Source organism: Pogoniulus pusillus, chromosome 42, assembly GCF_015220805.1.
Source record: "Pogoniulus pusillus isolate bPogPus1 chromosome 42, bPogPus1.pri, whole genome shotgun sequence".
Classification (NCBI taxonomy): domain Eukaryota; kingdom Metazoa; phylum Chordata; class Aves; order Piciformes; family Lybiidae; genus Pogoniulus; species Pogoniulus pusillus.
Genome location: NC_087305.1, coordinates 5,617,333 through 5,645,000, shown reverse-complemented (window position 1 = coordinate 5,645,000; position 27,668 = coordinate 5,617,333). Strand labels below are relative to the sequence as shown.

General features: G+C 60.6%; 1 protein-coding gene and 1 long non-coding RNA gene across 2 annotated transcripts in view; one reads left to right on the top strand and one right to left on the bottom strand.

The window, feature by feature from the left end:
* Positions 1-430: 430 nt before the first annotated feature.
* Positions 431-23,507, bottom strand: LZTS1 (leucine zipper tumor suppressor 1). Its single transcript, XM_064175470.1, has 4 exons — positions 23,433-23,507; positions 6,742-7,219; positions 5,361-6,185; positions 431-3,334 (listed from the first exon to the last, which is right to left on the bottom strand). The coding sequence occupies exons 2-4, from the start codon at positions 7,090-7,092 to the stop codon at positions 2,669-2,671; spliced, it is 1,842 nt and encodes a 613-aa protein (XP_064031540.1). The 5' UTR covers positions 7,093-7,219; positions 23,433-23,507; the 3' UTR covers positions 431-2,668.
* LOC135192375 (uncharacterized) overlaps positions 22,739-27,668 on the top strand; it is a 31,637-nt gene continuing 26,707 nt past the window's right edge. The window contains exon 1 of the long non-coding RNA XR_010308975.1: positions 22,739-22,978. This is a non-coding gene — a long non-coding RNA (uncharacterized LOC135192375). The remainder of the gene's footprint in view (positions 22,979-27,668) is intronic.

Here is a 27,668-nt window from a genome sequence, read left to right as displayed (position 1 = left end):
GCTCAGCAGGAGCTAAAGGCTGGGGGCAAGAGGCTGGGGCCAGGCTCTTGTCAGTGGTGCCCAGTGCCAGATAAATGAGCATAAATTTGAGCCCAGGAGGTTCCATCAGGAGGAGGAAGTTGTTTGTTGTGAGGGTGCTGAGGCCTGGAGCAGGCTGCCCAGAGAGGCTGTGGAGTCTCCCTGTGTGCAGAGCTGCCAACCCCCCTGGGCACTGTGCTGCTGGGCAAGCTGCTGGGGGTGCTGTGCTGGGGCAGGGGGCTTGGCCTGGCTGATCCCCAGAGCTGCTTCCCACTCCATGCTGGGATTCCCTGTGCCCTGGAGAAGGGGCACACAAAGTGCCACCCTTGGTGCAGAGGTGGAGCCCTTGCGGCTGCTGCCCAGGCTGGCACCTGCAGGGAAGTGCCAGAGGGCACCTGGGGAGGTGCCAGAGGACTTTTAAAAAATTTATTTATAAATAGAACCATAAAATCACCATCAGTGTACAGCAGCCACCAGAGAGGACAGTAAAAAACAAACCCCAGAACCAGCAAACCAAAATACAGACGAAAAACCAGAGAGAACCTGCAGAGAGGGCAGGACCTGTGGAGGCTGCGCCCGAGGGCAGCAGCGCCAGGGACGGGCACAGAGCCTTGTGCAAAGGCAGCAGGACGATGCCACCAGGCAATCACATCACACAGCGCTGGCTGCAGGGCTGGGGGGACACGGGGCAGGGCGAATGGGCACCTGGCGTGGTGCCACCGAGGCTGGAGGGAGAGAGGGTAAGGCTGGGCAGGCGGGCACGGGCGTGGGGAGCCGCGGGATGGGGCAGCCGGGGAGGGCTCAGCTCCTCATGGCACCCGGAGGGTTTGGCACTGGAAAGGTTCTGGTCGCTGTGGTGTGGCTCCAGTGTGGGGTGTGGAGGGGGTGCAGAGCCCTCGGTGCAGGGCTGGGGTGATGCAGGAAATCCCTTCTGGCCTTGTGAGCTGCAGAGGAGCTGGATGCCAGCTGGGTGCCAGCCTCCAGCTCCTGGGTTTCCTCTCCAAAATGCCCTTTGGCAGGGCTGGCCAAAGGCTGGTGGCACAAAGGTGGCCCCAACCTGCAGCCAGAGGGCTGCCACTGGCACATGAGGTTGGCTTTTCTCCAGTGGACCATGGCTAAGGATTGGCTTGTGCTGGGTACCAGCCCTGGGACTGGCTGTGATGCCCCAGGCTGGCATTTAGAGGGGGGCTTGGGGGACAGGTGCAAAAGGCACAGACTGGTTTCCATGTGCCACCTTGACAGGCTGGCTGGAGTGGGGTGAGGGATGCTGAACTCTGCTGCTTGGGGACAGCTTTGAGCCCTTGGCCAAATCTGTGGCATGGGATTGTGCAAGATCCTCCCCCACAGCCCTGGAGTGGGCTTCCCAGGCTGGTGCCCAGGTCATGAGTGGGTAAACAAAGGCAGTGCAGTACAAATACCATCACCCTGGCACAGCGTGGGCCTGGCTGGAGACCTCCCCCTTGGCAAGCTGGATCTTGGCTGACTCCTTCCTGACCCACGCTGAGCCTTGGAGGGCTGTGAGAGTCACCCCGGGGGTGTGTGGCGCAGCCTTGGCAGCCACTGGCTGGTGGCAGGAGGAGATTTTAAGAGCTGGGGTGGCAAAGAAGCTGCAAGTGGTTGGTCTGGTCCTGGCTGTGCTCTGTGACCAGCTTCTGCTGCTGGCAGCCCATGGACGTCAGGGCACAGGAGGAGATAAGGCAGCCAGGGGTCCAGGCAGGGGTGGTCACAGCGAGCTCAGGGGCTGGCAGGGCAAACCCAGCTGACTTCCCTCTCCATCCCTTGGCTCAGGCTGTGGCTTGGACCTTCCTGTTGATCCTTAAATCCCTCTGGCAGGTGGAGGGAAGGGACTTGGAGCCCTCATCCTCCGGAGCAGGGCTCACCGTGGCGGGGCAGGGCCAGGGAGGAGGCTGTGCCAGAGCTGCCGTGGCCAAGGGCTGGGGCGTGCTGGGCACAGGGTGGGCTGTGCTCGTTGGTGAGGGGTGGCTTTGGTGGGGTGCTGGCTGTGACGAGGTGTGGGGGCGTGGGGGGTGTGGGGAGGGTCCTTCCTGAGGCACTACAGCAGCTGAAGGACCAGAGGAGTGGATGTGCAGCCGGCGGCAGGAGGTGGCTCCTTGGTCCCAGGGCACCCTGGAGATCAGCACTGACCAGAGGAAGGTTGAGGAGGTCTGAGAGCAGCTTGGTGCTTCTCCAGGGACCAGCTGGAGACGTCCTGGGGAGTGGCTCCTCTTGAAGGCAGTGGGAAGGGCTGGGACGTGTCCCCTTCCCCGGAGCTGCACCACCACGAGGCCCCCCCGGAGCCCGGAGCAGAGCATCCCTCGGGACCTCGGCATCGCCTCCTCCCCCCGCCGGAGCTGCTCCCAAGCCTGGTCCCAGCTGCCCCAACTCCAGCTTCTCAGGCCTGCGAGGGGGCAGAAGGGGCACTGCCGAGGTGGCAGCGGGGGGAGGGGAGCTGCTGGCACATCACCCTTGGCACGAGTTGCTTCTTGGCCTCTGCAACACGAGGGGCGGCGGAGGGGGCCGGGGGCTGGCCAGGCCACCAGCTGCGGGAATAAATACATGGCTCATGTCGGCTGTACAGGCGCTGGGGGCAGGGCTCCGGCCTGGGGGAGGCTCCCAGCCCCCAGCGGCGAGGAGGAGGAGGCAGCGCCGCTCAGATCTCGGTGGCGATGATGTCCTCGTAGGGCACGTCGGCGCCAGGGATGTCCAGCTCGATGGGCTCCTTGCCCTCGTCCCCCGCTGCCAGCTGCTGCAGCATCTTCTCCAGGCTCTGGTTCCTCTTGTACATGTGCAGGTAGCTCTGCTGCAGCTGCTTCTGGTAGTGAATGACCTTCTCCTTCTCCTCCTTCCACGTCTGCCGCTCCTGCTGGAAGCTGGAGCTCATCTGCTCGTTGCTGTCCCGCTCAGCCTTCAGCTCTGCCCTCAGCCTCTCCACCTCCCCCTGCAGGGCCTGGGCATCGTCCACCGTGCTGCAGGGCCTGGGCACCTCCCGGGCACTGCTCAGCTGCTCCCTGAGCACAGAGAGCTCTGCCCGCAGGTCCAGGATCTCCTGCTCCAGCAGGTTCACCTTCTCCCTCAGCAGCTCAGACTCGTTCTTCTTGCGCTGCAGCTCGTTCTCACACACCTCCAGCTCCATGGCCTTGGTGCGCAGGGAGCCCTCCAGGTCCTGGGTCTTCATCTCCAGCCCTTCCATCTTCATCCTCACCTCCTTCAACTGAGCCTTCAGGCTGAGGATCTCAGTGGTCTTGCTGTTGAGCTCCGTCTGGGACTCCTTCAGCTGCTGCTTCAGGAGGGAGATCTCCCCTGACTTCTGGCACACCTGTGGGGAGGGAAGCAGCCAAGTCAGGGCTCAGCTGTGGAGAAAGTCCCTGGTACCCCATGCAAAGTGTGCTGGGCACACTCAGGGGTGGGCATGTGGAGACCCTGGCCATGAAATCCCACCCTGGGCTGGAGGGGACTCGGTGTGACCAGGAGGAGCAGGGCAGGGATTGTCCTCCTCTACTTGGTGCTGCTGAGGCTGCATCTCAAACACTGGGTTCAGTTTTGGACCTCTAATTCCAAGAAGGGCATTGAGGAGCTGGAGCAGGTCCAGAGAAGGGCAGCAGAGCTGGGGAAGGGTCTGGAGAAGAGGGCTGGGGAGGAGCAGGTGAGGGAGCTGGGGGGGTGCATTGTGGGGAAGAAGAGGCTGAGGGAGCCCTCATTGCTCTGTACAGCTCCCTGAGAGGAGGCTGGAGCCAGGTGGCTCTGGGGCTTGGTCTGTTCTCCAAAGGGACAAGAGTCAGGAGAAGAGGAGATGGCCTCAAGTTGCCCCAGGGAAGGTTTAGGTTGGCCATGAGGAACAATTTCTTTGCTACAAGAGTGGCCAGGGATTGGCACAGGCTGCCCAGGGAGGTGGTGGAGTGCCCATCCCTGGAGGGGCTCAAGATACTTGTGCCCATGACACTTGGGGCCACGGTCTGGGGGCCGCGGTGGGAACGGGCTGGTGGCTGGACTCAGTGTGGAGCTTTTCCAGCCCAGGATCTTTCCCTGTGATCCTGAAAGTGTTCCGAGAACTCCTTGCATGGAGGGCAGTGGAGGTGGACACTGCTCCTCAGGGCATGGTGGACACCAGCTATGCTCCTCCTGGTACCACCGCGGTGAGATGCCATGGGTGGGGTGCCCAGGGAGGGGTGATCAGGTTTGCTCCTCTGGTCTCAGGGAATCACTGCAGCAGTTCAAGGCTCATTGTTCAGCCACACTCAAGCAGGGAGCAAACTCAGCTTGAGCATCTGGGGGAAGGTTTTGCTGCTCTCTTGATCAATGACCATGGCAAGTCCCAGCGGCTCCTGTGTGCAGGTGGGAAGCAGCTTCAGTGCTGCTCTGGGGCTGGCAGGCAGCCTGGCAAACTCCAAGCTGCAGGCTGGGAACATGAAGGGGTCTTAATGATGGGATTTGATGCAGGAGATGCTTCCTCTAGGTGCTGTGAAGTGCTGGGGGTTGAAGAGGGGCACTGAGTCAATTAGGGCTTGCAGAGCCTGCAGGTGAGGCAGCAGGGAGCTCCTCTGGGCTCTCACATCCATCTCCTCCAGCCTGGGCTTAGTGACTGCACCACCTGCTCTGTGCTCAGCCCCTGCTGCTGTTGGGTGCAGGTACAGAAATCACAGAACCCCAACAGAGTGGGGTGGGAAGGCAGCTCTGGACCTCAGCCAGGCCAAGCCCCCCTTGCTCCAGCAGGGCATCCCCAGCAGCTTGCCCAGCAGCACACTGCCCGGGGGGGCTTGGCAGCTCTGCACACAAGGAGACTCCACAGCCTCTCTGGGCAGCCTGCTCCAGGCCTCAGCACCCTCACAACAAACAACTTTCTCCTGATCAGGTCAAACCTCCTGGGTTGCAGTTTGTGCCCACTGCCCCCTGTCCTGGCACTGGGCATCATTGACAAGAGTCTGGCCCCAGCCTCTTGCCCCCCACCCTTTAGCTCTTGCTGAGCACTGCTCAGATGCCCTGTGGGGCTGCTCTCCTGCAGGCTCTCAGCCCCAAGCTCTCAGCCTTTGCTCCTGCCAGAGCTGCTCCAGGCCCCTCAGCATCTCCATGGCTCTCTGTGGGACTCTGCCCAGCAGTAACCTGTCCTTGGACTGGGCAGCCCAGAACTGGACCCAGGTCTGCAGCTGTGCCCAAACTAGAGCAGAACAGACCTGAAGGAGAACCCCAGGGGACCATTGCCCTTCTTGGCCCTGAGGGTAGATTGCTGGCCCAGCAGCACCCCTAGGTCTGGAGAAGAGCTGCAGGTGCCAGAGCTGTCACCTGCCCTGCCCACCCTGCCAGCACTGCCAGCCCCAGACACCTCCTGGGGCTCCAGTGCCACTCACCTCCCACTGGGTCTCCTCCAGCGCCGGGGCGAAGTTGGTCTTCTCCTTCTCGTAGGACCTCAGCTTGGTCTCCAGCAGGTTTTGCTCCTTCATGAGGTTCTCCAGCTCCTCCCGGAGCTGCTTCTTCTCCTGCTGCAGCTGGAACACCTGGAGGTGAAGCACCTGCTGCGTCCGCTGGGTCTTCTGCGAGGTTTGCTTGAGCTTGCTGCTGCACTTCTGCTTCAGGCCCTCCAGCTCCTCCTTGCAGCGCCGCTGCTTCTCCTCGTAAACCTGGCAGGAGCTGATTTCCTTCTCCTCGAAGCTCATCTGCAGCTCCTGCAGCTCCCCCTCCCGCTCCAGCAGCTTCTGCTCCAGCTCCTGGATGGTGCACTCGTCGGTGGAGATGGGCGAGCGGATGCAGGTGGCCTTCTCCGCGGCGTGGTGGTGGTGGTGGGCAGCTTTGCCAGGGTTGAGGATCTTGTTGCCGCCGTCGGAGAAGGACATGGCCTTGAGGCTCATCATGTTGCTGTCCTGGAGGATGGCACACTGCAGGATGTTGTGGGCCGAGCCCCCGAAGCGGCTGATGGGTCCCATGGGCGTGACGAGGGGCTCCAGCTGGTAGCTGCTGCTGGTGCTGTGGGTGGGGAGGCTGGACATGGAGTTCCTGCCGGAGTCAGACAGCCCCCCCGAGCACAGCGCCGGCTTCAGCTCCTGCTCCTTGCCTTTGTCCTGGGGGTGCAGCTGGGACAGGTGCCCCCCGCTCTCCGGGGAGGAGTGCAGGATGGCGCCGGCGCGGGGCAGCACCGGCTTGAAGGCTGTGGGTCGCGGCGTCGGCTTCTCTGCGCCCTGGGGGAAGAGCAGAGCCCATCAGCACCGCCCGGCGCTGCCCCCACCCCTCCTGCCCCCCAGGGCAGCCCCCCCAGGGTGGGAATGTCTTCGATCTCCACCGAGGGCTGGCCAAAAGCTCAGGATGGTGCTGAGCTGCCTCTGCGGGGAGGCCGGAGGCACATCTGGGGATGGAAGGGTCACAGTGGTCCCAGTTCGCGAAAGCAGAGGATGGCAGGAAGCCCTCAGCATCCCCCCCAGCACCACCCCCTCAGCACCACCCGCCCTAGCACCACTCCCTCAGCACCGCCCCCCCAGCACCACCCTTCAGCACCACCCCTCAGCACCACCCCCTCAGCACCGCCCCCCCAGCACCACCCTTCAGCACCACCCCCGCAGCACCACCCCGCAGCACCACCCCCGCAGCACCACCTCTCAGCACCACCCATCTCCTCCCACTCCCATTTTCTCCCAGACCGGGCATCGCCCTGCGGGGGGACCTACACCTGCGTACGGGCAGCTGCAGCCAGTGGGACCTCCCTCCACTCCCGGGCCCCCCCAGCGCCCCCTTACTAACCACTTCCAGCTGACTGGGGAAGGGCATCAGCTTCTGCGGCGTGGGGGTGCCGAGCTCCACGCTGCTGGCCCCAGCCTGGCCGCCCAGCTCGCCGGCAGCCAGCGAGGTGTAGTCCGCGCGGTGGGGGCCAGGAGCCTTCTGGCTGACCTTGATGTAAAAGAAATCCTCATTCTTGCCGCCCTTGGAGCTGGACTTGTGGCCGGAGTCCTGCGCGAAGCCGAACCGCAGCAGCCCGTCCGAGTACCTGTTGAGCTTCTTCAGCTGCGAGGACTTGCGGAGCTTGTACTGGGAGGCTCTGCAGTGCTTGCTGTGGAAGCTGTGGCCAGAGATCAGGCTACTGACGCTGCCCATGCTGGCCCGGGCTGGGGGGCAAGCGGAGGGGGGAGCAGAGCCTGGCTGGCGAGGGGCGAGGGCGGCAGGGAGAGGTGGCTGCGGCTGCCACCATAGCAAAGCCCTCGCTGCGCCCGGGAGCTGGAGCCTGGGGAGGCAGAGAGCAGCGTGAGGAAAGCAGGCGGGGTAGAGAGGGCAGTGATGGGCACACGGCCAAGGGACTGGCAGGAGAGGCTGCGTCTGAGGCACTGGGTTCACATGTGGCAGGGGCAGATGTGTGCCAGAGTGTGCACAGCTGCCCGGAGAGATGTGGAATGGGTTGGGTTGGATGAGACCTTTCAGGTGATGGAGTCCAGCTGCCAGCCCAGCACTGCCGGGGCACTGCCAGCCCATGGCCCTCAGCACTGCACCTCCAGGGCTTTCAAACCCCGCCAGGGCTGGGCACTCCACCGCTGCCCTGGGCAGCCTGGGCCAGGCCTTGGCAGCTCTCAAGGGGAAGAAATTGTTCCTCATGGCCAAGCTGAACCTGCCCTGGCACAACCTGAGGCTGAGGCCTCTTCTACCACTTGATCCGTGGGAGAGGAGCCCAATCCCCAGCTGGCTCAGCCTCCTCTCAGGGAGCTGCAGAGGTCTCCCCTCAGCCTCCTTTTCTGCAGGCTGAACCCCCTCAGCTGCTCCTCCCCAGCCCTGCTCTCCACACCCTTCTCCAGCTTCCTTGCCCTTCTCTGGACCTGCTCCAGTCCTTTCTGGGGTGAGGGCTCTGTGTGTGCAGTGCAGGGATGGGTCAGTGGGTGCAGCCGAGGTGCTCAGTGCCTGGTACCCCACTGCCAGCCCAGGGCTGCTCTGTCCCCATCCCTCTGCAGAGAGAAGGCAGGGAGGAGCCTGACTTTCCCCTGAGCCTGGAGACAGCTCCAGGAGCCTCCCACGGACTGTCTGGCACCCACCGTGGCAATGCTCCTGGACGGCTGGGAGCATCCTGCCCTGTTCCCGAAGGCTTGCTGGGAGCTGCTGGGTATGGTGCACCTGGCTGAGGCCAGGAGGAGTCTGAGACATGGGAGCCTCTAAGGACCAGGAGAGGAGGAAAAGGGATTTGCAGTGATTCTTAGGTGCCTAATGGGCACCAGTGCCACGAGCACCCCTGCCTGCCTCTCGTTCTGTGCTGGGTGGATCCTGTGCTCGGCTCTGTGGTCACAACCTCCCCCACATCAGCCTCTGGCTCCCTAATTTCTCTCTCGTTTCCAGTGCTCCTCTCAACCTACCCTAGAAGGGGAGGCTGTGAGGCCTAATTACTCTTCAGGAGGGGAGAGGCTTGAGTGAGTGTGAGCATTGTGAGCGGGGTTCAGAGCTATGTGGGGCTCAGCACTCATCCTCTCTGCTGTGGAGGGGAGGAAAGAGTCCCACACTGCAAGCTGCTTTGGGACACCTGGCTCTCAGAGTCAGGGCTGTGATGGAGATGCAGCTTCCATCTAGGTAATTGAAGGGTGAGGTAGGGAGGAGGGGAAAGAGCTGCTGGGAGGCAGGAGCTGGTGCATAATCCAAATGAGCTGAATCCTGTGTGCACAGGTTGAGGATGCAAGAAACAGTTCTGCTCCACACTGCAGTGCAAAGCTCCCACTTTGCACTGCGGTGTGGCAGCACTCTCCTCCAGAGCACAGAATTCACCAGCTTGGAAGGGACCCTGGAAGGTCTTGCCCAGCCTCACCCCAGTGAGCAGGGGCTTGGACTCCATGAGCTCCTTGGGCCCCTTCCAACCCCTAATATTCTCTGACCTCCAACTGGATCAGGTTGCTCAGGGCCCCATCGCTTTGACCTTGAATGTCTCCAGGGATGGAGCCTCCACCACAACCTGTTGCAGCATTTCATGCCAAGGTGACACTGCCTGAGCTGAGATCCCGGGGGTAAAATGTGCCCTGGCAGTGGGAGATGGTTGGGTGGTGGAGGGGATGCAGGAACCCCGTGCCAGAGCATCCTCACTGCCTCAGCCCCCAGGTCTAGAGAGCTGTTCCCATTTTCCCACCTCCTGCCTCACCTGCTCCAGTGCAGGCTCCTCTGCATCCCAGCCTGTGCTCAGCCCTCAGCTTTGGCTGTTTTCTTTCCTCCTCGGTGCCCTGAGGCCCAGGTTGATTAAGTGCCACAGAAAAGTCCCAGCAAGACAGACTATCCCCTTTAATCCCTAAATCCATTTCGGGGAGATTAGGAGAAGAAAGACAGAGCTGAGGCCTGAGCTGCTGCCTGGAGCTGATCTCCCAGAGATGGATGCCTTTGGGCTTCATTCCTTCCTGGCGCGGCAGAGGCACAACATGCGCGGAGGGGGAGGACCTGCTGCAGGGAGGAAGAGGAGCATTGGCACGGGAGGCTGCTCTGCTCTGCCAGCGTCTGTTCCTGACACCAGGCTGGTGTGTGTGAGCTGGCAGAGGAGCAAAGGAGGTGGCACAGCAGCAAAGATGCCAGCTCTGCTGCCAGCAGCCCTGAGATGGCCTGCCCAGAATCACAGGAGGTCAGGGGCTGGGAGGGACCTCCAGAGCTCATCCAGTCCAACCCCCTGCCACACCAGATCCTGGGGCAGAGGGCAAAGAAGGCATCCTGCATGAAGAAGAGTGTGGCCAGCAGGGCAAGAGAGGATCTGCTCCTCCTCTGCTCTGCCCTGGTGAGGTCACATCTGGAGTGCTGGGTCCAGTTCTGGGCTCCTCAGTTCAGGAGTGACAAGGAACTGCTCAAGAGGCTACAGCAGAGGTGCTGAGGGGCCTGGAACATCTCCCTTAGGCAGAGAGGCTGAGGGGCTTGGGGCTTCTTAGCCTGAAGAAGACCAAGAGTGAATCTGGGCAATGCTGATCAACCCTTCCAAGGTGGGTGTCAGGAGGGTGGAGCCAGGCTGTGCCCAGCGGTGCCCAGGGCCAGGACAAGGGGCAGTGGGCACAGGCTTGACCATGGGAAGCTCCATGTGGGCACAAGGAGGAGCTCCTTTCCTTTTAGCTGCAGAGCCCTGGGGCAGGCTGTGCACAGAGGTGACAGAGTCTGCAGCTCTGGAGAGATCCCAAACCCGCCTGGACGCCATCCTGTGCAGCCTGCTCTAGGTGAGCTGCTGCAGCAGGGGCTTGGACTGGATCATCTCCAGAGGTCCCTTCCAGCTTTATTATTCTCTGAGGTGCCCCAAAGCTGGAGCAGAAGCCTGTGCACTCTGCTGCCTCTGTGTGCCCCCAGCTGTGCTGGCTCCAGAGCCCTTCTCTTTCTGAGGCCGTGCGTGGATGCCAACTCCTCCACGGCTCTCCGAGTGTTCCTTTTCAAGTCGAAAGAGCAGAGGGGAAGAAAGGAGCCGTGCCCAACCCCCTCAGGCATGTGTAGGAGGGCTGGGATTGATTGAAACACCTCCTGCCAAGAGGCTGGAAAGTCCCAGCTTTCCCTCCCCACATTTCTCCTGCTGCTCAGAGCCCCACACAACCTGCCCTGCAACGGTGCCAGGGATGGGGACGTCTCCCACCTCTCTGGGCAGCCTGGCACAGGCTCTCCCCACCCCCCACTGTCAAACATCTCTTCTTTCTCTCCAGCCCAGATCTCCCTCTTTTAATTCCAACCATCTCCACAGGTCCTGCTCAGAAGCCTCTCCACAGCTTTCTTCTTAGCCCCTTTAAGCTCTGGAAAGCCACCAGAAGGTCTCCCTGGAGCCTTCTCTCCTCCGGACTGAACTCTCCCAGCAGAGCCCTTCCAGCCCTGCCAGCACTGCTGTGGCCTCCTCTGGCTCCTCTCCAGCAGGTTCCTGTCTGTGCTGTGCTGAGGGCTCCAGAGCTGCCCCAGCACTGCAGGGGGGGCTCAGCAGAGCACAGCAGAGGGACAGAATCCCCTCCCTGCCCTTACTGCCCACACTGCTGGGCATCAGCCCAGGACAGGCTGGGGCTGTACTGGCAGTGCTCAGTGCCAGCTCCTGTCCAGATTTGCACCCCCAGGTCCTTCTCCACAGGGCTGCTCTCCAGCCTGGATTGATACCAGGGAATGTCCCAACTCAGGGGCAGGACCTCACAGTTGTCCTTGTTGAACCTCACTCCCCAGCCCTCCAGGATGCTTGGAGCATGACAGCCACTCAAAGCCAACCCCAAATCTCTCTCCAGCTTGTCCAGGTCCCTCTGGATGCCAGGGCTGGGAGCACATCGTCTGTTGTGTGCCCATGTGTGCCTGCCATGGTGATGCCCGCAGCCCATCCCTGCCCCTGAAGCCAACCACTGCAGCCTCCCTGACCTGCTCAGCCCCCAGCCCCACCTGGCTCTTGGTGACTTTGAAATGTGGTTTCCTGTGCCAAGAAAGGAGGACAGAAAGGCAGGGAAGAAACCAACCTCTGCCTTCCCTCCCACTCCACCACCTCCAGCGAAACGAACCCTTCAAAGTGCTCTTGTTGGTGCCAGTGGGGAGGGGGCTGGAGGTGATGCCACAAGCCCTGCATGGGTCAGACCCCCGTGGTGGCATGGTGCTGAGGGCACTGCCTGTGCTTCTTGAGCCTTCCTGGGACTTCACAGGGTCCTACCTACACCGAGGTGCAGTGTGGAGGTGGGAGGTGTAGGAGGAAGGGGTCCAGCAGCCGTGTCCCAGGGGATGGACCCTGGTAAGCAACCTGCAGCATGGACTAAACCCACGGGCCCGAGGCTGAGCACGTGGATGCACCCACTCTTATTGTGTCAGAAATGGGGGGGGAGGGGGGAGAAAAACCCCCATGAATGGCATCTCACATTGCTTGCAGTCATCCCTCCCTGCCACCACACGTGGGAGAGCCTCTCCCCATCGCCTCCTTCCTCCATGGGCTGCAGGAATCTCATCTCCTGGCAGCAGCTTCTTGGAAGCTGCAAGAGCTTTGTGGGGTTGTTTTTTTTCCACAGGTGGTTGCTTTCTCTGCCTTCCCCAGACAGGTCACCTCAGACAGAGGCTGCATTTCCTTGGCAGTGTTCCTCCCTCCCTGCTGATCCTGTTCTGCTCCCTGCTCTGGGCGACAGCTTCCTTCCCCCTGCGCTCCCTCGCCCACTCCTCTTTCCCTCTTGGATTAGTCTTCGTCATTCCTCTGCAGATGCTCCCACACATTTGGGTGTTTGTTGGTAGATGCAGAGATTATACAGCAGCAGCAGCTGCCAAGAGCCTGGATCCAGGGATCAAGAAGGTTGGAAAAGACCTCAAAGATCATCGAGTCCAATCAAGTGGGCTCTGGGCAGCCTGCTCTAGGGTAGGGGGTCCCTAGCCAGGGCAGGGGGGGTTGGAATTGGATGATCCTTGTGGTCCCTTCCAATCCTGCCTGATTCTGTGACTCTAACCATCAGTCCACCACCACTGTGCCCACTAAACCATGTCCCCAGGTGGGGATGGCTCTGGAGTCCCTCGCACTTGAGGTCGTTTCAATGCACATGATCCAGGAGCAGCCTCCTTCCTCTTTCCCTCCATGGCTGCTGCTGTTTCACTCCCTGATTTGGGCCTTTGAGACAAGGGAAATGGGGCCCCAGGGGAAAATGTGGGCATTTCTGTGGTGAAAAGCCACCCAGATACTACCTGGAGCACCTGAGCTCTGCCCCAGTGAGGAGAATGGCTTAACCCAAACCTTGGCAGTGCAGCAGCCCCACTGAGCAGGGCTTGGGACCTGCAGCCACAACCAGGTTCTGATTTCTGGATCCACAGCCCCACAGGCTAACGAACACCAGGCTGAAGAGATGGAGCCAGCTTGTGCTGGCCAAGCAGTGCTGCTTCTGCTCAGACTGTCATAGAATGGCTTCAGTTGGAAGGGACCTTAAAGTCCATCCAGTTCCAACCATCACCCCAGGTCCTGCTCAAAAGGTCTGCCCACAGCTTTCTTCTTAGCCCCTTCAAGCACTGGAAGGCACCAGAAGATCTCTCTGGAGCCTTTTCTCTTCCAGGCTGAACACCATGGGCAGGGGACACCTCCCACTAGACCAAGCTGTGCCAGGGCAGGTTCAAGCTGGATGTTAGGAGGAAGTTGTTGGCAGAGAGAGTGATTGGCATTGGAATGGGCTGCCCAGGGAGGTGGTGCAGTGCCCATCCCTGGAGGTGTTTAAGCAAAGCCTGGCTGGGACACTTAGTGCCATGGTCTGGGTGATTGGACAGGGCTGGGGGATAGGTTGGGCTGGAGGAGCTTGGAGCTGTCTTCCAACCTGGCTGATTCTATAAGTTACACAAAGCCTCATCCAGCCTGGTCTTAATTCCAGGGATGAGGCTTCCACAGCTCCTCTGGACAGCCTGTTGCAGTGTCTCACCACCCTCAGAGCAGAGAACTCCTTCCCAGTGTTCAATCAATCCTCTCCTGCTCAAGCTTCAATCCGTTGCCTCTTATCCTCCTCAGAAGTCCCTCCCCAGCTCTCCTGTAGCCCACTTCAGTCGCTGAAAGATGTGATCCGTGATAGGATTGTCCTGCTCCGGCGGGGGGGTTGGACTCGATGATCTCCTTGGGTCCCTTCCAACCCCTAGCACCCTGTGAGCTGTGATCCTGTGACCCTGGAAGGCTGTTCGAAGGTCCCCCTGGAGCCTTCTCCCAGCTGCACAGCCCCAGCCCCCCCAAGCTCATCCCACTCTCCCCAGGCTCAGCTTCCATCCAGGCTCTCCGAACCCTGCCCTTCCCTTTTTACCTCCCTGTCGCCAAAGAAATGGCAGCAGGAGGACTCCAGGAGCCTCGTGGGCAGGGCAGACCTTGCCCACAGGCTGTAATCTTCCCCCTCCTCATGCTAATGGAGCTGGCTTCAAACCCGCCCCGGCAGACGCCGTCCTGGTGGCGCTGAGCCGGGGCTGGTGGCCGGGCGAAGGGCCCCATGGCGAGGGCTTTTCATTCACTCCCCTGCATTGTCCCCTGCTCATTCATTGGCATTCATTGGGACCGCAGCGATCGGAGCGCGGAGTGAATTGCAGGCCTGGATGCACAAAGGCAGCGCCGCGGGTCCGGCCCCGGAGCCGCTGCCGGGGGGGACACGCACACGCTGCAGGCTGAGCAGCCCCCAGTGGCACCGCCAGCGCCCAGGAGCCCGCAGCTCCATCACACTTCATCTCCTTTCGGTGGGCACTGGGAGAATGCACAGCCCCTGCCTGCTGCGGGGGTCTCTGCCAGTGTCCCCTGGCAGCTGGGCACTTGCACCCTGGCCACAGAGCCTGCTGCAAGCCCTGGGGGTGAAGGTGAGAGCCTTGAGTAGGGAGGGAAGGTGCAGCAGGAGGCTCTGAATCTCAGCATGGTAGGGACTGAGCTCAGCCAGGCCAAGCCCCCCTGCTCCAGCAGGGCACCCCCAGCAGCTTGCCCAGCAGCACAGTGCCCAGGGGGGTTGGCAGCTCTGCACACAAGGAGGCTCCACAGCCTCTCTGGGCAGCCTGCTCCAGGCCTCAGCACCCTCACAACAAACAACTTCCTCCTCATCTCCAGATGGAACCTTCTGGGCTCCAGTCTGTCCCATTGCCCCTTGGCCTGGCACTGGGCACCACTGACAAGAGCCTGACCCCATCACTCTATGAAGGACACTGAGGTGCTGGAGGTGAGGAGTTGGAGCCAGGTGGGGGTTGGTCTCCCAAGGAACAAGAAGAAATAGCATGAGAGGAACTGGCCCCAGGTTGTGCCAGGGGAGGTTGAGGTTGGGCATTAGGAGGAGACTGTTTGCTGAAGCAGTTCTCAGCTACTGGCACAGCATCATAGAGTGACACAGTGCCAGGGGCTGGAAGGGACCTCCAAAGCTCATCCAGCCCAAGCCCTGCCAGAGCAGGAGCAGCCAGAGCAGAGCACACAGCAGCACATCCAGGCAGGCTTTGGGTACCTGCAGAGAGGGAGACTCCACAGGCCCCTGGGCAGCCTGTGCCAGGGCTCTGCCACCTCACAGGGAAAAATCCTCCTCAGGTTTCCATGGAAATTCCTTTGCCTCAGCTCCCACCCAGTGCCCCTTCGCCTGTCCCTGAGCAGCACCCAGCAGAGCCTGCTCCACCCTTGCAGACATCCCACCTGTGCCACCCAGACGTGGCCAGACCTCCTGGCAGCTTCCACCCCACTGCTGCCAGCAGCTTCCCATCCCGTGGAGCTGCTCAGTGACTCAACAGCTCAGCACCCGGAGCAAGCAGCTCAGTCATGTCCCAGCACAACGGGAAGGCTGCCAAGAGGCACAGTGAAATACTGCTGGGGTGGGCAGAGAGATCAATTCCTACCAGCATCTGGCTTCTCCCCACTAATGAGCAACCAGCGCCGCAATTAAGGCTCTGCTAATTGGAAACGCAGAACCGCTCTGGTCCCTGCCTCCCCCTTCGGCAGGGCTGGGCTGCGGCAGTCACACCTGAATGGCAGTGCCAGCTCCGGGGCACGGCCACCGCCCCCAGGCCGCCACTCTTGTGGCAGGCAGCACCACTCCATGGGAAACAGCCTGAGACCTTGCTCTGCCATGGCATCTGGGGCACCAGCAGCAGGGGCACCAGCACTGGGGCCACCAGCAGCTGCTCATGGGACCCCTCTGCTAACAGGGCAAGCTCTGGGGAGAGAGGGTTGCAGCCTGGGGACCCTGCCAGGGACTCCCTGCCCTAGGCAGGACCTTGCAGAAGCTGCCACCCCTGGCAGCCCATGCCCACAGAGCTGGTGGGTGCAGGGGGACTGATCCTTCCCTTGGAGGGGGGTGAAGGGGCCTCACTGCCCTGCCGTGGCTGAGCTATTTCAGGAGGCGTCTGGGGCTGGCAGCTGGTGCTGGGGTGGGTGACAGCTGAGCAGGGCTTTCACTTGGGATCTGCCAGGCCCTTGTCACACTTCTATTTCGGACCCTGCACAACACAATCTGCCAGGGGGTGAGCACTGGGGGGGGCTGAGGGGGCAATCCAGGGGAGCTGGGTGCAAGGGGCTGGCCTGTGTTAGCAGCTCAGCACTCTCTGCACCTCGCAGGTGCCTGCAAGTGCAAGTTGCAGAGATGCTGTCACAGGATGGCACAGAATGCCAGTGGGGGGGTGGGGTGGTGGAAGGGACTGCTAGAACTCAGCCAGGCCAATCCCCCTGCCCCAGCAGGGCACCCCCAGCAGCTTGCCCGGCAGCACAGTGCCCAGGGGGGTTGGCAGCTCTGCACACAAGGAGGCTCCACAGCCTCTCTGGGCAGCCTGTCTCAGGCCTCAGCACCCTCACAACAAACAACTTTCTCCTCCTCTCCAGATGGAGCCTCCTGGGTTCCAGTCTGTGCCCATTGTCCTTTGGCCTGGCACCACTGACAAGAGCCTGGCCCCAGCCTCTTGCCCCCCGCAGTTCCTTTACCTGTTGCTGAGCATTGCTCAGATGCCCTCTGGGGCTGCTCTCCTGCAGGCTCTCAGCTCCAGGGCTCAGCCTTTGATCCTGCCAGAGCTGCTCCAACCATTAACTTAATTCCAGCCTGGGCAGCACCACCGTGGTGAGGTTTCTGTCTGGTGCCCCCATCAGCAGCCAGAGCAGGGAGGTTTGCTGTCCTACACATCTCCCACACATTGTCTCTGGGGTCCAACTGGTGGAAAGGCTTTGCCTGTCCAGCTAAAAATAGCAAGAACTTCATGTAACTTGAGATCAGCCCTAAATAACTTCTGCTGCCAGCTTGCCACTTCCACAGCCTGTGCACATTGTCCTCTTCTGTCCTCCTTTCCCCTTCCCTACCAGGGATAAAAGAGCAGTGAGGGACCAAGGTCCTGTTCCCCACTGCTTGTCCAAGCTTCTTCGACAAGCCTGTCCCTGCCCAGCTGCCAGGGAAGAGCTGGACTAAGGCTCCTTCTGCTGCAGAATTCCCCCAGGAGCACGGAGGGGAGAAGCATCCTCTGTGCAGAGGGAAAATTTAGAAGTGGAGCTGCAGGCTGCCATGGAGACAGAGCTCTGTTTGCAATCTTCTTGCTTTTTATTGTCTCTCCTCCTCTCCCAGGCGGCTGAAAAGCAGCCAGGAGCAAGGTCTGCACTGCCTCCTGTGCTCCTGCAGCCACAGCTGCCCAGCCCACCTTGCCTGGCTGCTGGCTGAGTGCTGAGGAGGAGCTGGGTCTCCTTCCTGGTCCCTCACCTCCTCTGAAAGCCTTTTGGCACCTTCTTGACATACCTGGGGATCAGAACACGAATCTGTGCTGCTTCTTGTGGTCTTGCAGTATCTTAAAGGGGCTGCAAGAAAGTTGGGGAGGGACTTTTGAGGCTGTCAGGTAGAGATAGGACTGGGGGGGATGGAACAGAGCTGGAAATGGAGCGAGCCAGACTAGAGGATAGGAAGAAGTTGTTGAGCATGAGTGTGGTGAGAGCCTGGCAGGGGCTACCCAGGGAGGTGGTGACAGCCTCATCCCTGGAGGTGTTTGGGGCCAGGCTGGCTGAGGCTGTGTGCAGCCTGCTCTGGTGTGAGGTGTCCCTGGGCATGGCAGGGGGTTGGAGCTGGCTGCTCCTTGTGGTCCCTTCCAACCCTGCCTGATTCTATGGCGCTCTCCCAGCCTTGGTGGGTTCATGTGCAACAGGAGCACTGTCAGGGGTCATGGACCCACCATCTGCTCTCCATTGCTCTTTCCACATCCCTCATGGGCAGGCAGCTGAGGCCAGGAGCAGGCAGCTCATGAGGCATGAGGCAGGATTGGTTCTCCTGGAGTCACAGGATGGCTTGAGTTGGAAGGACCTTAAAGAGCATCCAGTTCCATGGGCAAGGACACCTCCTGCTAGAGCAGCTTGCTCAAAGCCTCACCCAGCCTGGCCTTGAACACCTCCAGGGATGAGGCATCCACAGCCTCTTTGGACAACCTGTTGCTGTGCCTCACCACCCTCATAGTCAGAGGCTGGACACCGGCAGCTGCAGTGGGGAGCTTCAGCTGCTTCCCAGAGAAGCAAGAGGGGAGTTAGGTGACCCTTGGCAGCATCTGAAACTCCTCAGTCTCTGTCCTTACAGAATCAACCAGGCTGGAAAAGACTTCTGAGCTCATCGAGTCCAACCTCTCACCTAACCCTCTGATTAACTAAACCCTGGCACTGAGTGCCTCATGCAGCCTCCTGTTAAACACCTCCAGGGATGGGCACTGCACCACCTCCCCTGGCAGCACATTCCAGTGCCAATCACTCTTGCTGTGAAGAACTTCCTTGGCCAGCAAGACTGAGACTAACAGAGGAAGAATTCCACCGCGGGAGGACCTTCCAGCAAACTGAACTCCTCCATCTCAAGCCTGTGATTGACTTCACCTGAGCTCCCAAAGGGAGCTGGGCACTGCTCTGTGCTGCCCTTCCTTGGTTGTGGCAGCAGCCACACTGGCCTCAGTGCTGGGTATTTTTGTACCCTGCACAACACTCAGCCAAGAGGGAGCTGCAGAAAGGCAACTCCTGCCTGTTGCTGACGAGTCAGTCTCAGCCCCTGCTGCGAGAAGCATCTGCTTGGCTGCTGCTGTCTCCTCATCCTTCAGCTCCCTGCTTTGCTTTGCTGCCTTCTTTTCCTTCCACTCCCTGCCTTGCTTTCCAGAGGGTTATGTGTCCTTGGCCCTGCTCTGCTCTAACAGAGCAGTGGCAGGAGAAAAATAACAAAGAGAAAAGGCAGATTCAGTTCTTGCTTCTGATTTTCCTCCTCTGTCTTTCTTCTTTGGGGTTTCCCCTCCCCCCAGTCTTGGCACATTGTGAAAAGCACCCCCCTTGATGCTTGGCTGCCAAGCAGAGCAATTCTCTCAGCAGAGAAGTGTACATCGAGGTTGCAAGGAATATTCAATTAACCTTTGAGAGGAGGTGATCCATGACTGGCTTCTGAGATGTCCTTGCACCGTTGGAAAGCCTGAACACTTGCCCTTCAGAGGAGCAGCTCTGGCGAGGCAGTTGCTGAAAGGCAATTCCCTCTTGGGGTGATAGAAATGAGAGCAGAGCAGGCTTGGATTGGATGTGAGCAACAAGTTCTGTACTGTGAGGGTGCTGGAATGCTGCAGACAGGTTGCCCGGGAAGGTAGTTGAGGTCTCATCCCTGGAGACACTCAAGGTGAGGCTGAACAAGGCTCTGAGCAGCCTGATCTAGTGGAGGATGTTCCTGCTGACTGCACAACCCAAGCCATTCTGTGACTCTGTTCCTTCCAACGTGCTCCCAGTGTCCCAGGAGAACCAGCCCTGCCTCGTGTCCTCAGCTACCTGCCGTGGTTATCTGTGCCCAGGCAATGAGGCAAGTGGCCAAATTCATCCCTTCTAGGTCTAGGGAGCCTTGAGACACTCTAAGCAAACAGGCAAAGCCTGTGCTGTGGCACAGGGTGGACCTTTTGGAGGCTTCCTTCCAGCCAGAGGGCAACAAACCCCCAGCTGCAGCTCCTCCAGCTCTCAGACCTGAGCACTGCCCATGCCCTGTGGGGGAGAGCTGCTTGGCTCTCCAAAAATCAGACCCTGGGGAGATGAGGCTCTCCTCAGTGATCTACAGTCCTCTTCCAAGCAGCAGAGCGTGCACAGGCATTGCTACCCTCTGCTGGAAGGAGCTGCCCTGCACGGAGGCCTCACACTGCCCAGGAGGTGCTCCAAGACCTGCCACACACCTCCACCACTGCTCTGCTCTCCCTGGTTGCTCCATGCCTCCTCCTTACATCCTTCTCCCTTCCACTGAGGACCTTCTGTTCAGTGGATGCGCTCAGAGCTTGGGAAGCCCCAGGCCAGGGGCAGCCAGCCAAGAGAGGACATCAATGCTGCTAGGTGAGGGGTGGATTTTTAAGACCTTCCAGGAAAAAGCAACACTTCCAAACACAAACTGGAGTCAGCGGTTGGAGGGCACTAGAGAAAAAGAAAGGCCCTGAGTTTCCCATTGGTGCAAGCTCTCTCCAAGCACTGCAGGATTAGGGTCCCATGGCCCTGCTAGAGAATCGCAGAATCAGAGAAGTGTTTGGGTTAGAAAAGGTCTCTAAGATCATCCAGCCCAAACAGCAACCCAACACCACCAAACCCTGTCCCCATCTGCCATGTCCTCACATTCTGTGAGCACCTCCAGGGATGGGGACTCCACCACCTCCCTGGGCAGCCTGTGCCAGTGCCCCACCACTAATCTCCACCCAAGACCTCCCCTGGCACAATTTCAGGCCATTTCCTCTCGTTCTATCACCAGAGATGATGGAGCAGCACAGGCCCATGGTCCTGCCTCTGCCACTCTCTGCTTCCAGGAGTAATTTTAGCAGCAGCTTCCTGAAATGGCTGCAGTGATACTATCTCTTCACACTTGTCCACGCAGCACCTTGCACCACAGGCTCTCAGCTCTGCTGGGATGGCTGTGGGCGACTGAGCATCCTGAGCAGCAAACCTGGAGCTCAGCTCTCACTGTTGGAGGCAGGGATGGGTTTTTGGATGGTCTCAAAGGAAGCAGATACATGATGCAGCCCTCGGATGGGTTTTGGCTCCCTGCTGCACTGAGCATGGCTGCTCTGTGGCTGCCCACCCTGCTGCATGCCGCAGATGCCTCACCAGAGCGTGTGCTGAGCATGACTGTACCTGCCCGCAGCAAAGCAGAGGCTTTAAAGGGGGAAAACAGCGATCTAGGGCCAAGCAGCTCACCAGAGCAAGGGCTGCAGGAGGCACAGCTCGGGAGAGCAGCAGCAGCTCACTGGGACACCATCCCTGGCCCTGCTTCCCGTCCTTCTCCGGTGCCATGGCTCTGCTCCGGTCTGGGTCGGGGGGGTCCACCCTACACACCCTCATCTCCATCCAAAACTGAGGAGCTTCTTTACATGGAGGGTGGTGGAGCTCCGGAGCAGGCTGCCCACAGTGGCAGCAGAGTCTCCATCCCTGTAGTCATTCAAAACCCTCCTGGACAGGCTCTGGTGCAGCCTGCTCTAGGTGGACCTGCTCCGGTGGGAGGGTTGGACTGGGTGATCCTCCGGAGGGCCCTTCCGAGTCCTATCCATCCTCTGATTCCGTGCCCATGGGAAGCTTGCCCTGGAAGTCTCTACGCCTGCTTCGGTGGCTCACGGCAGAGCTGCCTTTGCTTGAAACCTCATTTTCCTGCTGGAGTTGCACATTCATTTGCCTCCCACCACTCCGCAGCGCTGCCTGCCAGGGAAGAGTGACTAAGGGGTGGGTGGAAAAAGAACGACTCAAGACCAATTTAGCAGCCTGAGGTGCCGAGAGGAGGGGGTCACTCGGGGGAGCAGGAGGGACATGGGCACAGCTGGGGGTGGGTTGGGGGGGTTGGTTCGGAGGGCGAGGGAGCTGCCACAAGCATCCCAAGAGCGGCAGGGAGCTGCGAGCACCCCCCCGGAGCCTTCGATTGTGCTCCCCGGAGCACTCCGGCAGCTGCCGCCACTCGGCCCCCCCAGGCTGATCGCGGCGATGATCTTGCACTTACAGTTCTTTGTCCTGCTGATTAATGGCCCTGGTGATTAATTGCACGGGATGGAAGGGGCGGGGGGGACACGACACACACACACCACAGAGGGACCCTCGGCAGAGCCGGGCTGCAGACGGGCAGGTCTGTATGTCGCGACAGGGCAATGGTGCGCGACGGTGCGCGGCTGGGACTGCAGCTGGTGTGGGAGGGAGGCTGGGGCCAAGGCGAGGAGCAGCAGGGCAGGCTCTGCCCTGGCAGGGATTTCAAAGGGAGGCTGAGCAGCGTCTGGAGCGATACTATCAGGGAGGGCAGATAAGTGGAGGCCAGAGAGGACTTTCCTTCAGCGAGGCGAAACAAGCGCTCGGGAGGCTCTTGGGCAGTCGTGGTGACTGCTGCGGCAGTGTAACGCTGCCGGGCGCTGGTCCCTCTGCACTGAGCACAGTGAGTCACACGTGTAACGAGTTCACTGGCCTCAGCTGTAGAGAGAAGCCTGGGCTGAGGGAGTGCCCAGGGCTTGGCACTGCTGGGCAGCAATGATGTGGGGGCCAGTGGGGTGTTAGCAGAAAGAGACAGGGACAAGACAAGTGCAAAGCCCTTGGGAGAAGCAGGTTTGTAGCAAGGATGCAGTGGTACCATGACAGAGATTGAGGTAGGGGGTCAAAGGCTGGACCAGAGGGTCCTTAAGGTCCCTTCCAACCTGGCATTCTGTGTATGTGGGCACAGCTGTGTGGAGGAATCAGAGCTGGGGTGGCTGGGTGGGAGCTATCAGTGCTCCCCCACAATCCTGGGCCAGCTTCTATGTACGGGACCCTCCTGCCATGCCACTGGGAAGCTGTCCCCGTGGCCACACAGTCCTGAACCAAGAGATCTGAGGTGCTCTCTGCTGAGCTCAAGCAGGCATTTGGAGGTGGCAAGATGCAAACTCCAGGCTGGGCTGGAGGAAGGCAGCGTGGGTCACCGAGCCTGGGACCCAGCACCACACTGATCCCCACCAGAGCCAGCAGCTGCAGGGCTGTGCAGATCTGGCACTGAACACAGAGCATCAGGAGGGTGAGAAGTGACAACACAGAGATGGCTTCTGCCACAGCAATGCTCCAGGGCTGCTTTTAAAGACAGAGACTAATGCCCACCTAGGGTGGGCACCCCTAAGAGCTCCACATCTTCCAGTCAAACAGTGACCTCCTGCCCACACATTTGCCTCTGTGCAAAACCAGGCACAAATCCCCCTCAGGGTTCATAGGCACCCTGAGAAAAGCACCCCCAGAGATGTCTGGGTACAAGCACCCAAGAAAAGCCTAAAACACTTCCAGTGGCACCTTGGCCTCACCCATATCCAGCTGCAGCCACTATTTGCACACAGAGGTGCCCGGTGCCCACGCAAGCCTCCGCGCTCACTAACACTCTCCCACCCACGCTGGCCCCCCTCTTGCTGCCCACATCCATCCTGCCACAGGCACTAAAGCAGGAAATCATTCCCAAGCAGAGGCAGGCAGCCCCTTTCCCGAGGATGGCTCAAGGCTGATGACAGCAAACCAAAGGCATCTGGCTCCTGTCTGGCTCTGCCCGCAGTTCGGGGACTGTGTAACCTGAAGCAGCCGGGGCCAAGGTGCTGAACAGGCACAATTTTCACTCTGCCTTGAAAAGAACTTTTCCAGACTTCAGAGGGAAGTGGAAAAGCAGAGGTGAGCCTTTGTGGGAGCCGCTGGCAGGGAGATGCGCAGCCGGGTTGGGGACTTTGGTGGGGGGGGGTGTGGGGTGTGGACAGGACAGACAGACACGGCCAGAGAACTCAAGGATCTGAGTCGCTCACCCCCCGGGCAGCTCCGGCCCCTCGGGCTTGGGCAGCGGCTCCGACCCTTTGTGCCCGACCTCGGCTCGCTGTCACCGCGGGGTGCGGGCTGGTAAAGCTGCACCCCAGGGGCACGGTGCCCGTTGCGCCGCTTAACCCCGAAGTCCCTTTCCCCGGGGAGAAACCTCTGCCGCGTAGCTCAGACTGCCCTCACCGAACCCCCCCCCCCCCCCCAGACCCAGACCGAACACCGAGCAACCACGGAAGCAACCTCGGTCCCTTGTTCCTCTGCTCCGAGGACGAAGCCCCTTCTCCCGCTTCCCCCCCGTGTCCCTTCCGTGTCCCACCTCTGGTGGCCGGTGCCTGTCCTCAGCGCGGAGCTCCGCGGGGCTCCCCGTGCCTGCCCGGCCGCAGCATCCCCGGCGCGGCGGCGGGGGAGGAGCCGCGCATCGGCCCGCCCCGCTGCACCCCGCCGGCCAGCCCCGGGCCTTTGTGTCCCGGCCCTCCGGGTGTCCCGGTCCCCACCTCCGTGGATCCCATCGCCTCCCATCGCTCCCCGGCTCTGCGCGCTGTCCCAGACCCCGATCCGGCATCCCGGGGGAGCTGGGAGGCTGGGAAAGGGGGGGTTGGGGTGAGGATGTCCTTTGCTGTCTCAGATGGTAAAGCAAAGAGTCCTAAAACCCTAGAGCCATGGCATCACGGACTGGTTTGGGTGGGAAGGGACCTTCAAAGCCCGTCCACTCTAATCCCCCTGCAGTCAGCAGGGACATGCCCAGCCAGAGCAGGTTGCTCAGAGCCACAAACAGCCTGAGCTGGAGCAGTTCCAAGGATTGGGCATCTCCCACCTCCCTGGGCAAGCTGAGACAGGGTCTCACCACCCTCACTGTCAAACATTTCTCCCTTCTCTCCAAACTGAATCTCCCTCTTTCAGTCCAGACCTTTAGCCCTGCTCCTGCCACAACAGACCCTGCTCAAAGTTCTGTCCCCAGCTTCCTGACTGGTCCCTTTAAGCACTGAAAGGTCTCCCCAGAGCCTTCTCTTCTCCAGGCTGAGCAACCCCAGCTCTCTTAGCCTGGCCTCACAGCAGAGGGCTTCCACTCTTGGATCCTTGTTGTGGGCTCCTCTGGCCCCTCTGCAACAGGTCCCTGTCTCTGCTGTGCCGAGGACCCCAAGAGGAGATGTGAGAGCTGCTTCGGGAGAGCATGGCTGGATCTGGACCTTGGTGTGTCCGTCCCTGCCTGGCACTGGGATTCAGCCTGGCACCTCGGAAAGCTGCTGGGGAATAGAGGCAAGAGGCCAGGGAAAGCAGCCAGCAGAGAGGGAGCTGGCCCGGCCAGGAAAGGTCTGGGCTGAAGTTCCAGTTCTGCTTGATTCGGGGCAAGGACTTGAGGCCGTCTCCAATAGCCCCGCTCGGGATGAGCAGCAGGCTGGGCCGGGGCGTGTCTGGCTCACGCCACGACTTGTCCTCACGGCTGCAAGGAGGACAAGTTCCTCAGGCCTCTGACCACGGGGAACCAAAGCTGTCCTCCGCGGGGAAACTGAGGCACGGCGCCCGCAGACCTCCCCAGCTCCAGCGGCTGCAGAGCCAGCTGCACTGGCAGGTGTCACCTTGCTCAGCCTGATGCTCATTTAAGTGGCTTTAGCTTCACAAACAAGCCCCCTCCCCCTCCCCCTCGGCTGCTCTGCTGTCGGTGCCCCCCCCCGTGCATACGTTCATCAGGCAGAAAGACAAATAAGTGAAGGGGAAGGAGGCTGAGCCGCGGCAGCCTCTGCGCGGGGCTCTGTCCTGGCTCTGCTGCCTTCCAGCCTGGCAGGACTTTGCTTTGTGTGCAGCTCTACCTTCAGCTACTGAAGCCAGCCCCAAAAAGCAGCAGGATGAGGTCAGCAGGGGCTGAGGACAGCCTGTGGTGCTGGCAATTGCTGTGCCAAGGCATGGACATGGTTGGGGGACCCCTCCTGACCTCAGCTTTAGTGCTGGATGGTGCGGGGGGAACGCTTTAAAGACAGAGCCCTGAGCATCTTTTCTAGATCAGCTTCCTGAGGCGATGCTGTGTGGGGCACCTGCCAGCTGGTACCCTGGTGCCTGTGACCCTGCTGCCCTGGTAGCCTGGGTAGCTCAAGGAGGCTGTGCTTAGACCCATCCTGCTTGTGCAGATGTGATTTTCCCAGTGCCAGGAGGAAGCTGAGCAGGTGCCCACAGGCACTGTGACTTCCCAAGCACCCAGCAGTGCTCGGTGCCACCCTGGTAGGCTCGAGCTGGGTTGGAGGTGCAGTCATGTTCCCACATCCCTTCTCTCTCTTGTGCTTGTGGCCCTGGGGAGATCTGTTTGCCTCCCTGCTCCTCACCTGGCTGCGGATGCCTTCCTGCACGGGGCAGCTCCTGGCTGTGTGCTCAGCAGCTCTGTTTGTCGCGGGGCGCTGAGGCAGCGCGCAGGAATTCGCTGGGTGGTTGGCAGCACCTCTGGGCTTGCCCTGTGCTGAGTCCCAGCCAGGGGCAGAGTCACAGCATTGTTTCGGTTGAGAAAGGCCTCCAAGATCACTGAGTCCAACCAGCAACCCAGCACCACCATGGCCACTAATCCCCAGAGTGCCAGGCCAGGTGTCTTGAACACCTCTGGGCATGGGGACTCCACCACCTCTCTGGCAGCCTGTGCCAAGCACTGACCATTCCTGCAGCAAAGAGATTTGTCCTAATATCCAACCTAAACCTCCCCTGCTGCAACCTGAGGCTGTTTCAGCTTGTTGCCTGTTGCCTGGGAGAAGAGCCCAACCCCCACTTGCCCCCAACCTCCTTTCAGCATTGAGGTGAAGCTGGTGCAGGGAAGGTGGCAGTCCCAGTGCTAGCTGGCACATGATGGTGGGGGGCTGGTTGGATGGAAAAAGAGCTGCAACCACTCCCTTCCCAAGTGGGGACAGCATCAGCATGCACACCCTGCACACTTTAAAGGGAGGAGAGGCAGGGCCCAGAAGGACCCCCAGGGATAAAAGGTCTACAGGTGCCCAGTGACTTAACCAGTCTCAAAGTGGTCTGTGTGCCCATCAGTAGGCCAGGGGTGGTCGTGCCATAGTTGCCAGCCTTTGGTACAGCTGGAGGAGAAGCAGCTGGGGCTGGGTGCCAGGTTTTTATTTGCTCCTGCTGTGGAAGCCTGCCCAGCACCCTGCAAGCAGGCAGGCAGTGTGAACTGGAGCAGGGAGCTCTGCTGCTGCCCTGCCCTCCCCCAGCCTGTGCCCAGTCCCAGCCCTCGGCTCCCCACCACCAGGGCATTCACCCCTGGGTGAAGACAGAGTTGTGCTGGAGTGGAGCAGGGGAGAAGGGAGGCTTCAGCTCCGCACAAGCCACAGGGCTTTGGTTTCTGGCGCTGGTGCTCGGCAGACGAGATCCACCCCCTGCTTCTGGGAATATTGCTTCCTGCAGCCTGGTTGGGCTCTCTGCCGCCTGAGCCCGCGGTGCCCTGAAAGCACTCAGCTGGAATTGGCTATTTTGGGAGCTGAGGGTTGCAGAGAGGAAGAGGGAGAAGGAGAAGGAGGAGAGATGCAAGAAAGGGTGGAGAAGAGAAAGAGGAGAGAATGACAGAGGGAGGAGGAGAAGGAGAGAAGAAGGAGGAGGAGGGGAAGGAGAAAAATGGGTAAGAGAAGGAGAAGAGGAGGAGAAAGGGAAAGAGAAGGAGGAGGAAGAGAAAAGGAGTGTGTGCTCATCCGAGCGCAGAGGAATGGCTTAGCGAGGTCCGACCGGAGGGGAGAGGGCTCCGAGCCCTGATGATTCACTGCCGGCCGAGCGGAGCTGCCTGTTTCTATAGTAAGCCACAACAAAACAGGGCAGCGAAGCCAAGCACTTATCTGTACCAGATGGGCCTGTGCTCGGCTCTGCAGCTTTTCAGGAATCACCCTGCCCTGGGCGGGCTCAAGAGTTCAACCTCCGTGCCAGGAGACAGGCTGGCAGCGGGGGGAGGGCAATCCCACTGCGTCCCCTGGCTGCCCCTGACTGCCTGCGGGGTGGCTGCTGTGCCCCAGCCTGCGCTGCCACCTCGCTGGGCTCGGGCTGCAGCAGCTGCTGCTGAGCTGAAACTCATCCTCCCCGGCTCAGCCATCCCCTTCCTGTCGGCACTTGCCCTGTCTGCCTGCCGTGTCCTCGCCCCCGCCAGCGAGTCTGACTGCGTGGGGCTGCCTCACCCCCCCGAGTCACCTGGAAGCGTTCCCAGGGCAAAAGGAGCCCTGGAAAGTAGCAGTAAAAGGCTGCCTGGAGATGTGGGTTCTGGAGGAGTGTGGGGTGAAGGTGCTGTGCTTGGCCAGACAGAACCAGGCAGGGCTGGAAGGGACCACAAGGCTCAGCCAGTTCCAACCCCCCCTGCCATGCCCAGGGGCATCTCACACCAGAGCAGGCTGTCCACAGCCTCAGCCAGCCTGGCCTGAAACACCTCCAGGCATGAGGCTTCCACCAGACCTGACACCTCCATGCCCACTGAGCCCCCTCCCAAAGTGCCAGGTCTACACCTCTTGTTTGAGCACCCTCAGGGCTGGTGACTCCACCACTTCCCTCTGACCCAAGACCTTGCTGCCAACACACTCCTGCCTCCCACCTTTGC

Excerpts from the sequence above, each read along its gene's own strand:
- LZTS1 (XM_064175470.1), bottom strand. The coding sequence starts at position 7,092 with ATGGGCAGCGTCAGTAGCCTGATCTCTGGCCACAGCTTCCACAGCAAG. Across the intron at positions 6,186-6,741 it reads TCCCCAGTCAGCTGGAAGTG|GGCGCAGAGAAGCCGACGCC; the intron begins GTTAGTAAGGGG and ends CTCTTCCCCCAG. Across the intron at positions 3,335-5,360 it reads TGGAGGAGACCCAGTGGGAG|GTGTGCCAGAAGTCAGGGGA; the intron begins GTGAGTGGCACT and ends CCCTCCCCACAG.